The sequence below is a fragment of the Neolamprologus multifasciatus genome, chromosome 5 (assembly GCF_963576455.1).
Source record: "Neolamprologus multifasciatus chromosome 5, fNeoMul1.2, whole genome shotgun sequence".
Taxonomy (NCBI): Eukaryota; Metazoa; Chordata; class Actinopteri; order Cichliformes; family Cichlidae; genus Neolamprologus; species Neolamprologus multifasciatus.
In genome coordinates, this window is record NC_140443.1 from 25,722,834 (window position 1) to 25,742,929 (window position 20,096).

General features: G+C 39.1%; 1 protein-coding gene across 4 annotated transcripts in view; it reads left to right on the forward strand.

Moving 5' to 3' along the window:
* Positions 1-20,096, forward strand: part of chchd6b (coiled-coil-helix-coiled-coil-helix domain containing 6b) — a 52,900-nt gene that overhangs the window by 5,390 nt on the left and 27,414 nt on the right. For 2 of the 4 annotated variants that reach the window (XM_085158996.1, XM_085158995.1), the window contains exons 5-6: positions 10,562-10,582; positions 15,222-15,305. In XM_085158996.1, coding sequence (XP_085015122.1) covers positions 10,562-10,582; positions 15,222-15,305 — 105 coding nt within the window. Of the gene's footprint in view, positions 1-10,561; positions 10,583-10,743; positions 10,840-12,394; positions 12,517-15,221; positions 15,306-20,096 lie in introns of those variants that run through there. The other 2 variants (XM_085158998.1, XM_085158997.1) reach the window with 2 other exon arrangements.

Genomic DNA, 20,096 nt, shown 5'->3' on the forward strand with positions numbered 1-20,096 from the left:
TTAGGGTAAAGATTAGGACTAATAATAGCTAACAATCCCTATTATTAGAGGAGCTTCTTCTCCTTTTTGCTCGTCCCTTTAGGGATCACCCCAGTGGATCAACTCTCTCCATCTCATCCTCTCGCCCTCCTGTCACACCAAGTTCCTACGCATCCTCCTTCACTACATCTATGAATGGCAAAAATATTACACCGCATGCCCTTCCTGATGCAGATCCCCATTTATCAAGATTGGGAATGGCACTAGAAGTGTACTGGCTTGCCACCCTAATCGTACCCCACCACACAGTTGTGGCTATTATTAATATCTGAAGATATTACCCTTAAAATACATTTGTAATGGTTTTTCCACAAAAATACTTTTTTGGGGGCGGATGATGCTTTTAAATTGGGTTTATTTATTTATTTTTAATGTGTATCAGGTGATGTGGGGAATCTGTGTACTCCTCCAAAGTTTATTTTCTGTACAGTGCTGGATTCTTTTCTACTCCTACTTCTGACTCATATTTCACCATGTCCAAGTTCTCACCCCACCTACAAAGGTGCTCTTAAGAAGTGCATTCAACTTGGCTCTGGCAGTGTGTCATCCTGTCTCATTCTGAGACTATATTTAACTGTTACACTACGAGTGAAGACACAGAAGAGATGACGCGTTACATTAACACCTAGTCCCTTCTCCTCTCCTTTCTTTCATTAGCACCTCCTGTGTTTGTGTTTTCCCCTGCCTGTTCTCTCCACCTCAGAGGTGTCATTTCTGCTGCAAGTAAAATGCAATTAGTATGCACAGGTATTCAGTGCTGAGCATCTAACACCCGGAGACATGCAGACAACAACAAGCATCTGCTTGAAGCTATTGAATTTCAGAAGCCGGAAGGGTGTGAAGAATAGACTTTAATACCTGTGTGTGGACCACGGGTGAATGTTTGTATTCCTGTATATTAAAAGCATTCTTTTATCTGCTGTCTCCAGTGAAGAAATCGTGATAAACGGCAACATGAGTGCTCATACTATTCTAATTCAGATCTGCTTAGCAGAGTTCCAGATGGATCCATTTCAGTGACAATATTATGAAGAAACTAATAAAAACTAAAGGCACTGATATATATGAAGATAATCTTAGGAGAGAAGGACAAATAGACTGAGTGCCAGCTATGAATCTTTTTATGAGAATTTACTGTTGATCAATCTTTTGAGCTTTTTCTGTCGTTCTTGAAAGTGTTTGTATTATTATAATTCTGCATGTTATAGTGTAGAATTCATATTTGCACTAAAGATGTCGACTCGTTTGTGTTCTACAAACCAAGAAGAAACCCTGCCCTCCCACAAAATTCAAGAGTCAAATATTTATTTATTTATTTTTTTGTCAATTTGCTTCTTGTACAGGACATTCAAGAGAATCAAAATTCTGTTTCTCTTTCACCTTTATATAAAGAAAAAATGAGAAAAGATGAAGCACTCGCCAGGGAAGACATAAAAACGAAACCTAAAAAGAATAGTGGTAGTAGTGAAAAATATAAATAAATGAATAGAATAGCTTGAGAAATGTGCAAATGGCCAACAGGAAGGCTGCTTTTGCGAAGCTTTGGTTGAATCTGTTGAACTGTAAAGAATGCTTTTTCTTTCATGTGAAAATATAGTTGGTAGCACAGTTTTAGCTGAAGTGTGTGCGATAAGAGGTGATGCGCCCGTTTGGTCAGTCCTCGTGTTCTCACACCTCCTCCTTCCTTTTAACACCCTCGCCAGATTGTGGGTTATAGATTTAAATCCTGCAGCAGGTAGTTCTGTAAGTCTAAAAATGTAAATGTTGCTGTGAGGCGATGCTTCTAGGAATTTGATGTCTTTAGTCGTTTTGTTTCCTTTTATAGCAACATGCAGCCTGTTTCTCTTTACCATCTGCTAATAAATTACCTAAGTAATTTCCATTTTCAGTTATAAGTTGATATGCCTGCTATTTGGACGTTTTTCATGGTGACATAATAGGATGTAAGCCAGTAAAGTTTCACTAGATGGCACTGTTGATGCATGTTTGGTTAGCCGGAGGATTAAAAGAAGGATGAATGTGTGTTCTGCACAGCAACATGTGCTCCTGGGCAACATGTTCTTCCAGCATTTATTCCTCCTCCTCTGTGACGTCTCATCTTTTTATCTGCCCTTTATATGTGTGTTTGTCTGTTTTACTGTGTGTGTATGTGTGTCTGTTTGTGCCCGTGTGTGACTGATGACTCAGAGTGAAGCATTTGACACTGTCCAGAAAACCGATGATGAAAACCAGGGTGAAAAGCACAGAATTCATTAAAGTCAGACCTGAGATGACAAACACTCAGACCACAGGGTTGATGCCACACATGTTAACAGTATTGCCCAGCTGCTGTGTAGAAACACTCAGAGATGACACTTGACAAGACTGGAAATGTTGTGTTTTGCACTGAATATGCAGCCTTTCAGCTACAAGATGTTCTCACTAACCAGCAGGCCCCCCTGCTGTCTAAGTCTAAAAGACATTTGTCTCATTACTGAGTAGAATTCTCTGCAAAAGATCTCTCTGCTGTTGTTTCAGCACGTTTCCACACGTTTATTGATTACTTTAACCTTTATCTTTTAATTAACTGTTTCCATTATCTCTGTGATTACATACACTAAGCGTTAGGATATTATTTATTAACATACTCATTTATATACTTGCCTGGAATTGTATACCTCCTTGCTGATTTGGCCTGTGGCTACGTTATTCTGTTCTAATTACTTCAAGTATACGAATCGAGCAACAAGCGTCTGGCTTCAGCTCTAATTCATGGGATACTTTTTCATTAAGACAAGATAACCTACACCTAATTCAATAGTTTCATATGATTATAGAGCAGATTATCTGATCTTGTAGGTGTACAAGATCAGGTGATCACTGCTTGAGGTGGTACTTTCATTCAGTATTTATCTTTCCAGATTTGTTTTTTTTTTTTTTTTTTTTTTTTTTGGCTGCCTGACTAGAAAGCTTTATGGAAACACCAACATTTAATTTAGCCTGACATTTTAGATGCAGTCACATTCAATGTGTTTGCGTTTCTTTGTCTAGCACCATTCGTTTTGTCTTGACCCACCCATTATAGTAGCCTGAGAAGTAATTGTGACTGTTATGATGGCTGGCTGTGGTAGAAAATGGCAGCATTAGGCTAGAGATGATCTATAGAGCTCAGAAGTAGAGAAACACAGTTGGGGAAAGACTGTAGTAGCTGAAAGGCAGACAGAAGATAATTTATTACTATAGCCCTTACAAATGAAGACGTCTCACTATGACTGTCTGACTAGATAACCAGGCCTGGTTATTGGCCAAAGACACAGAGACAGGAGGATGACAAGAGAGAGGAGATACTTGATCAATAAAAAGAATGCTTGTGGAAAAGCATGTGTAGATATTGCAGTGGATTGAGAGGACTTTGTACTGAAACTGAGTGGGTTCACCATAAGAGAGGCGTTTGAGTCCAGCAGAATGATGTGCTGTGAAGGTGCACACAGCGTTTTATAGAAGCCGACTGAGGATGAAGTACAAGCGATTCAGACACACACATTCACACACGGCTAAACCACTTGTTATCAGCTAGTGTAATCACAGACTTGACATCTTTTCTGCATGTTAAAGCAGCTAAGCCCTTTGTGCTCACTCTCACTCGCTCACACACTCGCACCGTACATCGTCTAAAGCAACAGTAATTGCTGACGAGCAGAGCGCTCACCGGATGAGGAGATTTTGATCGGTGCCGAGCAGCGAGTGAGCGCCTCGCACAAATCCTGTCAGTTCAAAGGACAAATGTGTAGGACTGGAATACCTCTCCACTCTCCAGGAGAGTGGTTGTGATGTAATGAGATGGCTGGACAAGACCTATTATCCACAGGAAAAAAATAATTCCTCTCAGATAATTGTTCTCATAGGAGGCTATAATGATTAATGTTTGAACACTCAAAGTATGAGTCAAAGGTTTTAAAAATTTTAGAAGTTTTTGCTAATTGTTAAAGTAAAATGTTAGGTTGACTGGGATGAAGCTTCCACAGAGAAAAACAAAGGCAGGAGTGCTGACCCTGAATTTGTTTTATGTGAAAGTTTTATTTGATTCTAGCTTTTGTTTTTGTTTCATGTGGAAGTCTCAAAATTACCAAGATATTACTTAAAGCTGCAAATAGAATTTTCTTAACGTTTAATACTATTAATAATATTAATGATTTATATGATAAATAGTAAACTTTGAATCTTAGCTCTGTTTACCAGAGAACACATTTTAAAACAGGTAGTAGAAAGTCTAATTTCAGGAGTCAAAGAAAATGAAATTCAAAATCTATTCTAGTTATTTGTTTACTTATTTAGGCAAAACTTATTGTTCATAAGATGAAAAGACTCTTCAAGACAGTCATTTGGTAAGTTTCTTTTTTTTTTTTTTTTTTTTTTTTTTTTTTTTTTTTTTTGCTTTCTTTTACTATTACCCAGTTTTCCAACAAAGCCTCTTTCTTTTTAGTTGAATTGCATAATTTTTCCTCAATCCCTCCTTTCACTTTTTTCATCTTTAGTGTCTTTTTCACTCTCTGTCTCTGTGACAGTCTGTGGTGCAAAGCAGGCTGATGATGAAGTGTTAATTCATTTAACCTCCCCCAGCTATGTGACGACAACACACATTTAATGAGCAAACAGCTAGACTAACCAATTCATGCCTTTTGTGTGTGTAGTACACTGTGTGTGCGTTCTCATGTTTGGTTTCACGTGTCTCTTGTGGCTGCATGCAGCTATGTACATCATAAACAGATGTCAGGCTGAGGATTTATGCTCATGTATGTAAACATCACCCTATTTCTTACTAACACCCCCTACTGTTTGTTTTTTGTGTATCAACTATGAATTGTAAATTCAGTCCAGTTGTTATAGAAGATGTAAACTCAATGGCCACGTTTGTCAAGTACAGCTGTTCAACTGCCCATTAATGCAGAGACCTAATCACCCAATCACATGACAGCACATCGATGCTGCAATGCGTCTAAAGTTCAAACCAGTAAGCACTCTTTCCAACCAAGGTATGGAGAAGAGTATCTCTGTTGGACTTGTTTAACATTGGAGCACAATGTCTACAGCTGCTTAAGACCACACCAGGTGCCATTCTAGTTGGCTAAGAACAGAAAACTGAAGCTACAGTTTGCCTGGGTTCACCAGAAGTTGGGCAGTAGAAGACTGTTGTCTGGTCTCATGAGTCTAGATTTGTGCTACAACAGTTGGATTGTATCAACAGTTCAAACTCATCAAAATTGCTGATGAGGTGACGTGGTGTTAAAGCAGGGTTCTAAGCAGCTGGCTCAAAAGCTTGACCATGAAATACAACTTCCCAGGTAGAAAATATTTTTCAGTTTTATTGTGTGACAATATTGTGCAACTCTGGCCAAGGTAGAAGGTTAATTCAGTTCAGGTCAATTCAGTCACCTCAAGGCGCTTTATATTGTAAGCTTGAGTCCCTACAATAATAGAGAAAAACTCCAACAATCAAACCATCGCTGTTTGAGCAAGCACTTGACGAGTGGACATAGTGTAAGTTAAAAAAAACAACAATTCCCTTTTAACAGGAAGAAGCCTCTGGCAGCACAACGCTCAGGGAGGGGCAGCCATCTGAAGGTGGGAGGTTAATAGAATAGAATAGAATTCAACTTTATTGTCATTGCACATGTCACAGGTACAAGGCAACGAAATGCAGTTTGCATCCATCCAGAAGTGCTTTAGCCATGATATAGTTATATTACAAATATATATTAGCAATAATGTAGATATGTAAGTATATTACAGAAATGGGTCTATTATGGTATGTTATAATGTACACGGTATGAAGGTATGTTATGAATATGCTATAACTAGAAGTATGTACAGGCTGTAGTGAGTACAAGCTATGAACAGGATATAAATGTGAAAAACTATACAGAATATGAAATAAAAAAAACTATACAGAATATGACATACAGCTATACAGAAATGTGAACTATGCAGGTTATAAACAGTTGTAGAATTAAAAATTATATGTACAGAATGATTATTTACACAGAATTATACAGTAGTGCAGTTAAGATATGTGAGATATGTGGATAATTTCTACAGAGGCTATAAAGTGCTAGTGGTTGTGAGTGGTGGTTCAGTCAATGTTATTATTGTGTGTATGAGGGTACAGTTGTGTGTGTGTGTGTGTGGGTGTGGGTGTTTGTATCTCCTAACTAAGTGCCTTTGGTTACTGTTAAAATAAATGTAAAGCTACCTTTGTGCTAGACTTGCGTTGTGTTATTGCAAATAATGTGTCACTGTTGCGCTATAATCCCTTAAAGATAACTATGAGTTTGCTATATTCAAATGGACACAAAGAAGTAAGGCAGTTCTGAGGGTGAACGGGGCTCCGACCCAGTACTACCAAGGTGTATGTAATGTAGTGTCCAGTTTTTCTGTTATTCGAAAAAAAAAAATGACTTGACTTATGACAGAATCATAGTATGGTAGCCAATTACTGTTTTAGGAAGCAAACTTTGTAAAATTAAGATATTTATGGAGAACTGATGTGAATTTATGTTTGGGATATTAGTTGTGACTGTCACATGGATGTAATACTCCAACCTGCAGCTGTGAATATAGTGTCAATGAGTTTTTTATAAAACAATGGATGAAAATGTTTGTCACGCATCACACACTGTCTCTGGCTTCTGTTACTCATTGTTTGATGTATCTGCCCTTATTCATTGGAGAGGGCAAGTAATGGTGCACGATGTCCCTGCTGCTACCTGTAAATAAAAATGAACCCAGTTATAAATTGTTGTTTGGGTCACATTTTGAATTAGTGGAGTTTTATTTAAATAAAAGGGGGGAAACTATTAAAAAAGTGGTAAATAATTAAAATTGTCAGTGACCTGTACAGATTGTGACTTATGTCTTTTTAAAAGTGATGGACATGTATAAGCTCAAGTTCATACAAATGCTCTTCATCAGTACCAGTAGATTTTTAGTGAAGATGGCAACAACCAAACGAGTGGTGGGGTGACAGCACTTAGCTTTACCCATGGTGTTTATTACTGGCACAAGTGATGAATGTGCTTACTTCATTTGAGATGGCAGGAAGAAAGCTGTCACTGAATTAGCCCTTATTTTCTCCTCTCTGTCTGTGTTTGTGCCGTTCTCTCTTCCTCTCCACCTCTTTCTCCCTAATTAAAAAGCCAAATCAGGAGTTAAACTGCATAAACTGTGTCTGCCAGTGACATTCTCCAGCCTAATCCTCATTTTAGCCCTCTTTCCTCATCTTCTCTCTCGCCTCTCCTAACTGCGAGTATAAAACCACAGCAAAATCTTTTCTCCCCAAACACAGATTTATTCAAATGTACCATTTGCATAATTCAGTATTTACATAATTGATTTTCAAGGAAGCATTTCTCACCATGTGAGGTGGCTTTGCAGACCAAAAGGTCTCATCTTGAGACGCACGTGCACGCACGTTCTTAGTGAAGTGTCACATTCTCTGCCACTGTTATTCAGTTTTTAACTCCCACAGAGAGACAGACATGTGTGTCACACACACACACACACACACACACACACACACACACACACACACACACACACACACATAGTGTTGCTCTAACATTTCAAGTCTAAATGAAGCATCTGTTGACCCTCATGATACACCCAGCAAACACAATTCAGCTCAGCATAGATTAATCAAATCTATTGAGATCCATTAAATTGGTGTGGTTGTGTGGAGTGGGTGTCATTATTTTGCTTCCTTGCACTGGAACTGTAGTTTTCTCCCTAGAAGTCAGTGTCCTGTAAAAACGACCAAGAGCACAACATGCAAACCCCAAGAGGTGGAAAAGCAAAAAAAACCCTGCATAAATCTCTATAACTGTACAAATTTTACTTCTGTAAGGGTAGTGTTCGTAGAAGGACTCAAACAAAAATGAACACTGCTTTCCAAAACAACATTTAAGTGTGTCTGTAGATGGCCACAGACCTGGATGTTCCACAAAACTTCCTGACCACTTTGTTCTTTGCCCACATGAGACAAAAATGCATAATCCTATGTTTGGAGGATAAAAGGCAATGCAGACCAACTTCAGAATCTCATCCCATTTGTGAAGGATGCTGTATGAAGCATCACAATTTGGGGCTGCTTTGCTAACTCAGGTTCTGGATGCCGTTCAATTATTGAAGGAGTGAATTTAAAAAGGGTTTAAAGAAATTTCACATTAGACTGTTAGGGCTGTCAACTCAAACCACATGAAAGATGGATAAACACTATCTACAAAATATATTGATGAAATATGAAAATTCAGATTTTGGAATGGCAAGGTCAGATACTGTGGGATGACCAGAAGATGGCTGTTCAACTGAGACATGGAAGTAAGACTGAAGGAGGACTTTAGGGAGGAATGATCCAAATGTTTGTTCTATAAGACTCAAAAGCACCAAAAAGCATCTAGTAAGATCAATGCAGCTGAAGAAGCAAATATATGTAGTAACAAAAAAATATTCAAGTTTTTTTTCCAGAATTGGAGATGTCTGAAACAGTTTGATCAGACTTTAAATGAACCCTACCACTCCCCGCCATAAACTCCCTGTGATATCTGATTGCACACGTCTGAGAACAGCGCGGGTAATTGTCTGGAGAATTCACAGTGAGGAAGTGAACGTCATGTGTCCTGCCTCCTGCACAGACACCAACTTTGCCTTAACCAAACGATTCAGAAGTAAGAAGAGCAACTTTAAAATTTGTTAAAGCCTAAATTTGAAATGTTTCTGGTACAGTCACCTGCAGTCTAATAATTTTTTAAGGAATATTCCTAAACTGTTGGCCTGATCTACATACAAACATAATCTGATCTGCAGACGGTTATAAACCAGCTGTATGTATATCTGTTAACTGAGGGATCACAGTGAATTCTATGTATTGGCTTGATCTAGGTTGAAGTCCCTGGGAATTAACCTTAGTCTAATTGGAATTCTTCTTTGGCTGTGTTATTGCTAGCTCAGTGGATTCAGACTCTTAATGTTCACATTGAGGCTGCTAACTGCTGGTCATCAGGGAGCTCGGAGCTGGAAAACAATGAGTGGATGCGTCTGAAATGCTATGTGGGCTATGGCCCATGAACTGCACCAAACTGCTTGGGTGTGAGCTTGTCTGCATTTGTATCACAACAAGCCCCTTCACCTATCTTCTGAGTCTTTCATCTATGGAAATGGGACCTCCACACTCCTGTGAGCACTGCTGGGGTCTACGTACACACAGCACAAACACAGTCGCATTCAGACACATACTTGGTTTAGGGCCAGCCATTGAAGAGCAGGGAGGTTAAACAGATGGCATCGGCTGTATCCGTTACACGGATTACCTAACACACACATGCATTCTGCCGCAACTGGCTTTGTGAGTTCACCTCATTTAACTGAATGGTGTCTTTATGAGGCATAGCAACATTCGAGCCACCTACTGCTCTAATCTGCCCCTTTCTGTCCTGTGTCTAATGCCAGACTGGCAGTACTTGGTAGGACTTCAAATTCCTTAACAGAATGTTTTTGATTTGGTGATATTCAAGAATATGCCATATTATAAGATTTTATTATGGTATTAAAGACTCTTATTGAGGCTTATAAATGATCATATAAATACAGCTGGTGAACAGCTAGTCTTGGCTGGCCTACTAAAAGGTCTTAAAGCAAACCGTAATCATACACATGTATAATTGCAATTGAACTGTTACAAACTAAAAGTTGAGGCTTAAACTAACAGGAAATCATCTGTAGTTTTTTTGTTGTTGTTGTTGTTGTTGTTTTTTAAGCCAGAGAGACTTCTTCAGTCTCTGAAGCACAAGAACAGGATATACACATAGTCCACTTTTGCATACTTTGTCTACCAACTCTATGTTGTGGTTTCTACTTTTTTACACTCTTTTAAAAGTGTAAAGATAATCTCTTCTCTCTCAACTGAGGAAAAAAATCAAGGCACATCATGAGATACAAGGCAGTGAAGTGAAACAGGGCATATAGGTGGTCAGGACAGGGAGTGTGAATGGAAAACTGACAGGGTAGTGAGGACCGTGAGACTTGTTTAGATCCAAAAATATGTGGAGTATGAAGATTTTGACACTTGTGATACAAAGTTACTTGGTTAGAGAGTCCATGTTGCAATATACTGGATGTATTATGAGTGCTATGAGTAAATGAAATGTGCCATATAAATAAACTTGCCATCGTTTGAAGGCTAGAATGACATCTCGGGTGACAGTTTATATCTGGCAAATTAAGTTTAAATCTTAACCTCTTGCTCTGCAGTGTGATGCATTAACTTTGTTCTGTCCTTGATCCTTTTCATTTCTTTCTTCTCTTGCTTTTTGCTACTTTCATTCGCCCCCTTTCTTTATATATCTCTAACTCACCTTCCTTCTTCACTCTCATAATATACTTGTTGGTTGTTTGCTCTTCCTCTTTGTCTCTTTAACCATCTACTCCAACCCCGTGCCTTTCTTATATCCTCTACTGTCTAACTAACTCCTGCTCCTTTTCTCTCTCCCAGCCTGCAGATTTGGATGCCTGGGTAAGCAACACCACCATCGCTAGTGCCTGCTTCTTTTCTTTCTTTCTTTCTTTTTTTAAATCACGTTTTTTTTTTTCTTGCTCTTCCCTTCTTGCTCTCTCTCCTCTCTCTCTCACTCTCTCTTCTCTATTCAAATGTCATGTTTTCATTGTGCATTAAAGCGAGGCTGTGAGTATGCTGCCGCCACCATTCCACACAACAACACTTTGGGAGGTATTCAGCTAGAAAATTACACATCATCTGTGCTGCTGGCAGAGGTGATTTTACTCACAAACACATATATATACACTCACATCCCTTAAGCGTCAGTGTAGAAAGGGAAAGCTCTGTGAGCACAGTATAGGGATTTACAGATGTGTTCCTTGGGAATACATGCGACTGTTAAGTTGGGATGAGATTAGATTGGATTACAATAAATGTGATGTCAATCAGCGTAAGAGTGTGCGTCTGCAGGGTTGTACCCACCATATCAGCAAAAAGCAGGGAAGATCAGTAGATCAGTCAGGGAAGATGTTGTTGTTCCATCTGATCTATATCGCTCTCGCTAATGCACAACTCAGTACAGTAATCAGTCATCATTACACCATCGCACAGTGTGTGTGTGTGTGTGTGTGTGTGTGTGTGTGTGTGTGTGATGGTGTGTGTCCACATGCGTGTGTAATACAGTCTTTCTGTTTCAGTTCTCTATAAATCCAGGGCCCATTGTTGCCTTTTGCTGCGGCACCCGCAGCCACTTACATTGTGTTCAAGCACCATGTCGTGTTCATACTGTTGTAGCACTGCTTCACTCATTACCCATATTGGTTAGATATAATTTGCATTCATAAATGCCCTTCATGAACACTAATTGGCATTCATTTTTAAAATGTAGACACACACATACACATACCGTACGTTCACCTTTATAGATTACAGGTAGAGAGAATTCAACCATCTCATGCACAGCGTGCTCGTTCAGCTAACTCTTCTAAGGCTGATGCAACTTGGCTATCTATATGCAATTAAGATTTTGCAGCTGTTTGGGTTTTTTAACTGCTGCATGATGAAACTTTTAACATATGTATGTAAACACTTAGGTCCTCAACCAGCTGGCAGGGTTTTTGGAGCAACAGTTGAATTTAAGCTCACCTTAGTTAGTTTTATTACTGTGTAATGCCTGTGTTCTGAATATCATGTTCTCATAGAAAGAGCACTGTACCTTTTTATTGCTAAATGAGTCAGTGACTGTCCAAGGAAAATATTTACTTGCTTTTATGATCCAGGCCATGTTTGTTTATTCAACTCACTGTATCTTTCTTTTTTCCATTTTAAATGTTGTGATCAGAGATTCTTAAATTAGCTCAGTGAATAACACCCAGTAATATCACACACTGAGCTCAAGGCATGGCTAAACAACCCTGATCTGTGGGGTGCCTGGCCTGCGTGACATTTGTGACATTGCTTCCTTACTTGCACAGTTCTTTTTCTTGCTTTTGTCACTTGTCTTTACACCTTTACTACAGTTAACCACTGTATCTTCTTTTAAGATTATTTGAATCAGTATTTCTTATAAAGTAGTTATTTTCTGTCCTTTTTTTTTTGTAATATGAAATAATATCGACTCACTTTAAATTCTCAAGCAGTTAAAAGAAGGTGACTCCATAACAGTTCTCCTTTACAACAAGCATTTTCTTTGCAGCCACCATGCATGCGTATTTCTGACTTAAAGCTGATTTAAAGCTCATTTTCAGTGTATCTTTTTGACGTCTGCCTCCTGTCCTCCTCTGCTTGCATGCTGCTACGTCATGGCCCAAACTATGGGTCTTCCTACAGCCAATCTGCCACCTCGCTGCCTGTCAAAACTTGGCTAAAGCCATTCACCTCATCTTAACGCCAGCGACGCCATGTCAGCTCCTGCCACAGCTGTCCCAGTCTCATGCTACCTGAATAGTTTTGTAAGTTTTGTTACAATGCATGGACATAACCTTAAATAGCTGTTTTGTTGTTAATTGTTGTGTGTTACTTTGTGATGTAGATGTGTATAATCATAGACTTTCATCAAACAATATAAATAAAGTAGTGTATAGATAAGAACACATACATATTCCTGGAAAAATACTTAAACTTGTGAAGGATATAATCATACTTAGAAAGTTCCCCTTGTGCTATCCCCCCCTATCTAAATGTGTTGTTAAAGGACAGGTTTCTATGTTTTGTGTGCTCACTAGCAGTGAATAGATGGAGGGCCTTTTGTAATTTGGCTTGCATTTTCTTGGTAAAAATCTGGAAAGTGTAACTTAAAAAAGTGTTAGTGTTTTTTGCCTCTGGCTCTTCTGCTCCGGCAATTCTACAACTGCGCAATATTATATCAGTATTGAGTTCTATATATTAGATCAGTTATGTACTCAGATTATGATTGCACGGTGGGCAAAACAGCTCCAGTGCAGTTCCAGTGCTTGTGAAACTTACGGATTTTCTGAAATGTAGACTCTGCAAGTACTTCCAAATACTGTACTCTGTACTTTACTAGCTACAGTAACAAATGGTATATATGTTGTCTGTCTTATTATTTGACAGGATTATTTTGTGATTTAAAAACAATTATTTTGCATGATGGTTACTGTTAGTAACCGTGTATTCCTACTTTGATTTACAGTGGGTGGACTGTGTAGTCAGAGTTGATATTTTGCTGTATTTTTCCAGTTCAGAGTTTTGCTGAAAGTCTTGAGGCTTTTGGCGCTACATTGCAGTCTTTAAATGAGCACACATTCAGTCCTAAATGGGTAAATGGCCTGTATTTGTTTAGCGCTTTACTTAGTCCCTAAGGACCCCAAAGCGCTTCACATTACATTCAGTCATCCACCCATTCACACAGAAAAATGCACAATACGATCCAAAATTGATGATCCACACTTTATTTCTTTATTTTTTTTCCAAAAAATGGGAAGCTAGTGCAGTGATTAATTGAAATTTGCAGTAATACTTGGAAATACAGTATATGAGTCAAAGAAAAAGGTGTTTTTACATTTTCAACAAGCTTGAAAGTCAATATTTGGTGTGACCACCTTTATTCTTCAAACTGTCTGAACTCTCTTACGCAGCTTTCTTGTCATTTCTTCAAGTAGTCTTTAGGAATAGTTCTTCAGACTTCTTGAAGGACATTCAAAGCTCTTCTTTGGATGTTTGCTGCCTTTTGTTCCATTCTCCCAAGATGTGCCACACTGCTTCACTTATGATTTTTATTATTTTATTGTGGGGCCTTTACCTTACAATATCAAGCACTTTCAGGTGACTCTTGTTGTGAATTGGTCCTATATAAATAGAATTGAATAATGTTGAAGTTCCACTGTGTATGTGTGTGTGTTTCAATTTATTTATGACTTTAGTGCATTGGCAGTGTGTTTGAGCTAATTTTATGCTGAAAAATGAAGCAATTGCCAATCAGACACTTTGCAGATCTGAAGATGCTTTTCTGTGTTCAGAACTTGGACGAGATCCCCAACACCACTGGCTGAAATGCATCCCCAAACCATGTCTGTGTTTTACAGACGGCTCTACACACACTCTGTTGGACATCTCCTGACCTCAGCATACACAGTGACAACTATTTGAAACAAAAACCTGGATTCCTCACACTGTCAGACCTGTTGCCACTGATTTTCAGTCTAGTTCTTGTGTATTTGGCAAACCTCTCTTTTCTTCCTGTTTTCCATCTTTAAGAATGGCTTCTTGGCAGCCACCTTTCCATTGAGACCATTTCTGATGAGACATCAGTGAGCAGTAGATGGATTAACCAAAGATCCAAATGCATCACTCAGGACCTGTGTCAGGTCTTTGCTGGATTTTGTTTTCCTGTTTGTTAAGGACATGACTTTCAGATACTGTTCATCTGCTGTAGTCATTTCTTCAGGCCTACTACTACATTTTTTTTGTTATTGTTGTTTTTCGCTCTGGTTTTGTCTTTTCTTTCCTTTTTTCCCCCTTTTTTAAGGATGCACCACCCACCATGCAAAAATATGCCAGGTTTTCAGCTCTTTGGGACTCACCTGTTGGTGCAAAAATACTATTTTTATGGCGATCAAGCTGTGTTATCATCAGTATCTTTCATAGATTCAACTGGAACATTCTGTTAGTAACAAAGTCCTAAAGATATAATTTAAAAATTGGTTCTTTGCTGAGTTGTCTGTCATGTGTAGGCACAACTGTTTTTTCTTTTTAATTTGGGTACCTTTTCACACTTGAATGTTTCATAGATTACTGTTAAGTGACAAACAAGTCAGGTACAAGGACTGGACTGAAACTCAGCGAAAAAGAAGCTAATGTCCAAAGAAGAAATCTAAAAAGACTTTCAGAAACTTGGAGACCTGAGACCATTTAAAAATGACAAAGTCTGGCAACTTGGAAGCAAAACATAAAGAAAGGTGCGGCTTGAATCATTTACACAGTACTGTATGAAACCGGATCCCAAGACTACAATATTGATGTGACACAATAAACACTGACCAGTACCATCCAAGAATTTACACATGTATGTCATAAAACACAGTGCTATGTCATTGTAAAGAATATCTGCAACAGCTGGTCTTCACATGTCATTTAAAAAGTGGTATACTCCTTATTCTTATTCTTTTTCCCTTTCCTTTCTCCCTCTCTCTTGCAGGCCCGAAACCTGGAGATGAAAGAAAGGGAGCTTGCTACTATATCCAGCTTCTATAGGGAGCAATTGGAAATACTGGAGAAAAAGGTAAAAGTCATGTCCTTATCTCATAAACATGGCTGCTATTGCATATCAATATTGGCAACACTAACATTAGTATACTGTTTAAAACAAGAAGCCAAAACTCTCCTGAATGGCTTTTCCATTTGTCCACTGGTTCCCTTGTTTCTCTGCTTTGTTTCCTGGTGGGTTTGTTAGAAAGATACAAGAATTTACATTTTTTTAGATGTATAACAGCCGATCTCACTAATGAGATGAAAGACATCCTGTAGACTTGGAATGAAAAGAAAACTTCACATATAAGGAATATCAAAACAAATCCTTAAGTGAGATACAGTATTACTCACTCTCCATAGAGATTAAGATCTTGGTGGAATACAAGACACTGTTTCCTGTCTTGGAAATGCCAAGCCCACGTACCAGTGTCGGAATATGAATGTAAATGAATTAAAAGTTTCAGCAGGCATATCAGAGGCGTGACTTTCTGTTGATGGGCCTGCACTCAAGAGGTTCCTCAGATAGCTGGAGTTGCCTAATACAATGCACTGTGCTTTTCTGTTTTCACTGTATACCTTTGTTTTGTTTTTTAGTGCTTTTAAAGGAATTATGTGTTGTTTTCTCTCTACCTAATTTGCTTTTGATATTGTGCACGGTAAAAATCACTGCAATGGTGGTTTGATAAAGCTTTCTTTCAGTGTACCCAGTAAACTTTGTGAGGAGTAAGGCTGCGCTGGGGTAGGATTTTGATTGATACTCTAAAGCATATGCAGATGCTGCAAGGACTGAAAGTAAATTTAGAAAGAACAATTCCAAATTAACACAGATGATAAAGTATGCTGAAAAATTATGAATAATTAAATGTAAAGGAAACAGGGTTTGAATGGATGAGTGAATTTCTTTTCTGTTCATTATCTTTGTCATGTTTAATTTGACTGCTCATTTTAAACATGACAAAACTTAAATAAATAATCCGATGTGAGCCAAAAGGTCAGGCTGCTGTAAACGTTCGGCTTCCATCAGTGTTTTCAACTCTTGGATCTGTTTGATGCCAAAAGGAGAGATTTCCCTGGCCGTCTCTTGGCTGTGGGCAAAGCAACCTCACCCACATGTTCTGTCTGACTCAACAATTTGCTCTGCACAGGAAATGTATAATCAAACGTAGACGAATAGCCTACGTTTGATCATAAAGCAAGCTAGGGGGCGGCTGTGGCACAGGGGGTTGAGTGGGTCATCTACTAATTGGACAGTCGGTAGTTTGAGCCCTGAATCCCCCAGTCTGCATGTCAAAGTATCCTTGGGCAAGATGCATCCATCAGACTGCGTCTAAATGTTGGGCTTAAGTCTTTAGGCATAGGAAAAAGCATTTTTATTAAGGGGGCGTGGATGGGTAAATGAAGCTTTGTAGGAGGAGTGCTCAGAATAACAAATTCCAATATTGTTTAAGCAATCATAAAAATCTAAGCAAAATATTGAATTTGCTTTATTTGTATTGTAGTTGTAAACATTTAAAGTAAGAGTCCCTATAAATAAAATGTGCAGTGAGATAATAGTCAGTCAATATTATAGCACATTTCCCATATGTGCACTTATTAACAGGGACATAAATAGACACAGTTTCATACAGCTTACGATTGAAAGATTAAGTCCACCATTATGTTCCACATTAAGCAAGTGATTAGTGTTAACTTTGCTATTGATGTTTTTGCTGTCCACTTCCATTTTCCAGATCTTATGTCAGCTCTGACATCTAATTGAGGGACAGCTAATTCCAATAAAGAAGAGGAAAGCTTTTTTTCTTTGTCTACAGCTTGTTTACAGAAGCTCTTTGTCAGAAAACGATGACGTAAATACCCACAAGCACCTGCTTCCGCCTGGAGGCAATGAGGAGAACTCATAGAAAGTTGGCCTCAAAGAAACGGTAGCTAAATCAGCTTGTTTCAGACAGTTCATAAACTAAGGCCCAGTATAAGATAAGGGTTTTTCTGAAATGTGAATACTATAGTGTTGCCATAGTAGACTAAAAAAGAAAGATGGAACTGGAAATTAGTCCAATAAACTTTAAGGTTACATTGACATAACCTGATAGCAAAATACACAATGGAAATACACAAGGAAATGAAAAGGTATCCAGTAGATGCAAATAACCTTACTCCAGTTTCCCTTCCCTTCGTCAGTCCCGTTTCCCTCCTTAAATCCCAGCTTTCCCTCAGGTATTTGGTAGACACTCCTGGGGTCTTGACTCTCTCTCTGCGCCTCTACTCAGTCTCTCCCTCCCTGTAGCAAGACCCATCAGGCAGAGGGTTACTTTATCTACTCCCTAACACTCGCCTCCTTTAGGCCTGTGAGAAAACCTTTTACATAGGCAAGTTAAATGGGAGGGCCCCTGCACTCCGTGCAGCAAGCAACACGCGGTGCAATACTTGACGGAAGAGACTGATTGGCAGAAGAGTGCAGGATGGTCTATCTTTCTCCGCTTGCTGCTGCAGTCCCGTTTTCTATCTTTTTTATTTCGCCCCTCACTTGCACACAGCTGACCTGCATTTGAATGAGGAAGCTAAAAAGCAGGGTACTGAGAGGGAGAGATAAAGAGGCTATATGGACTGTGCATTAAACAGACAGTCTATCCTGAGCCGGCATCCACCCTCCTCCTTCTTTTTCTTCATTTTCCAGTCTAGTACTCCATTCATCCAGTTCTCCTTTCAAGCTTCCTCTCCATTTCCTTTGCTATCTTTTTTCTTTTCACTCTCTCATACCTGGTGCAAATTCCAGTGGGGCTGAAATAAATGGCCACTTAAAAGTTGAATTGTGACTGACACAGGTTATATACATAAATGCAAAGCACAGGCTGAAACAGTAATGTGTCTCACTTGTGACACAACTGATTCAATCCAGTCTTTAAATGGCTTTCCATACTTTAGCCTTTTTACATTCTGTGAAGACATGTCAAATGTTAGAACTGAGAAATGTTATCAGTAACAGGATTGGGTATTGTTGCAGCTCAATGTAAAACAGGGAAATTGAAAAGAATCCAGCCTGTTATCGGCACACAGTTCAAAAAGCTATTATCCGCGATTGTATGGAGGTCCATTAGTACGCATGGCATGGGTAACTCGTGCACCCAAGGAGCAATTCTTGAGCTGCTTTCTCTTTTAGCATGACAGATGCAACAGGCATGATTTCAAATGCAAATTTCAGGTTTAAATTTGGCTGATGCACAGCAGACTGACAATCTTCAGACCCGGATAGGGCCGCAGGGCTTTATTCATTGGTTCATTGTATTATTTATCTCTAATTTTATTTTACATTGCAAATGGAGTTAGCCAAAGGTTGGAAAGGCTGTAAAGAAAAAAAAAAAGGACAATCCACGGGTAATCTGTGTGTGGCGTTCCACTGAATCAACATTTTACTTTGGCTTAGCGTCAGATTTTTCTAACAGGTTAATAATGGTGTATATAACTGTGTGCACACTGTGTGTGTGCCGGTGTGAGAATACACACAAGCAAGCTCTAGTGTCCAGTTTGCCTTAGGGATGAATGATGATAACAGGCTGTTATGTTTGTCTAAGGGCTGCGGAGACTGTTTGTATTCACTCCTGACACGAATGTGAAAACGGTGTGTGCATGTTTGTGTGCAGGAGTTTGTAAATTTGTGGGCTCTGACAGGTTTGTGCGCATGCTGTCATATCAGAAGTAATTGTGGCCAATCCATTGTACAACTTTCACACATACATTTATTGTGTATATACAAAACAACACACAAACGCTGCACGCCGGCTGAACATACCAGTGCATCTTCTAATTCTGCTCCTTCCCAAATCTCCTTCCCTCCTCCTCTATTTTTTGGATGCCTCCCTAATCTCTCAACAGTGTAGAGGTAGTGTATATCTGTCTTCCTGTGGAAATATACCCTGTGACTCTGTAAACAAGCCTCACTTTAAAATTCACCTCTTTTAATCCCTTCTACCCCCCTTTTGTGGACTGCTTCCTCAAAAAAAAAAATTAATCCTCCTCCGTCCAAGCGCGGCGCATGAAGCAACCCCTCCCTCGAAATCCTGACATCAGCCCATCTCAGTCCACAGCTCCTGGAGGGTGTTCAGACAAGTGTACGCTCAAGGATCATCTGAACACAACAATTCAAGTAGAAACACAGATTTAGTCACACACCTGCATGTATGCAAGCTAATACACAACCACTAATCCCCTCCGTGAACCTTTCCAGCAACCCCAAAACCTTGCCTTCCCCCACTGAGGGCTGTCATCCCCTCTTTCTGCTTCTCCACATAGGGCTTTTGTCCCCATGGGTGGAAATGACTTGGAAGAGCTCAGTGTGTGTATGCCAGTGATAGAGCTACCTCCTCTCTGTAGTCACGAGAGCTGAGCTAGGGCTATTCCTTGGGGTTTGTTCTTGATTAGACACAAAATAACATGTGTATATATACACAACCACTGAACAGCATCACAGCCCCCCCAAAGTTTCTGTTGGATTAGCTGTACCTGCCTAGCTTATTCACATATGTTGATTCTCTTGGTTTTTCCTTTAGTTTGTTTCATTATTTCTGCATGTTTGTGTGGAGAAAAACAGACAAGATGCTCAAATGAAGCATGAAAAGGCTCCAAATTGGAAAATTCCTGACAATCTCTGAAGAGCACACAGTTTGCAGGGGTAAAATATAGTGTTTCAAAGTATATTTTACAAGCAGTGACAACATAACTAGTGAAAAAGTTTGTTTTCATTGCATGTTTCTGTGATTTATTTATTTATTTATTTATTTATTGCATCACTCAGTCACCTATCAACCACTGCGTTACCTCTCTAAAA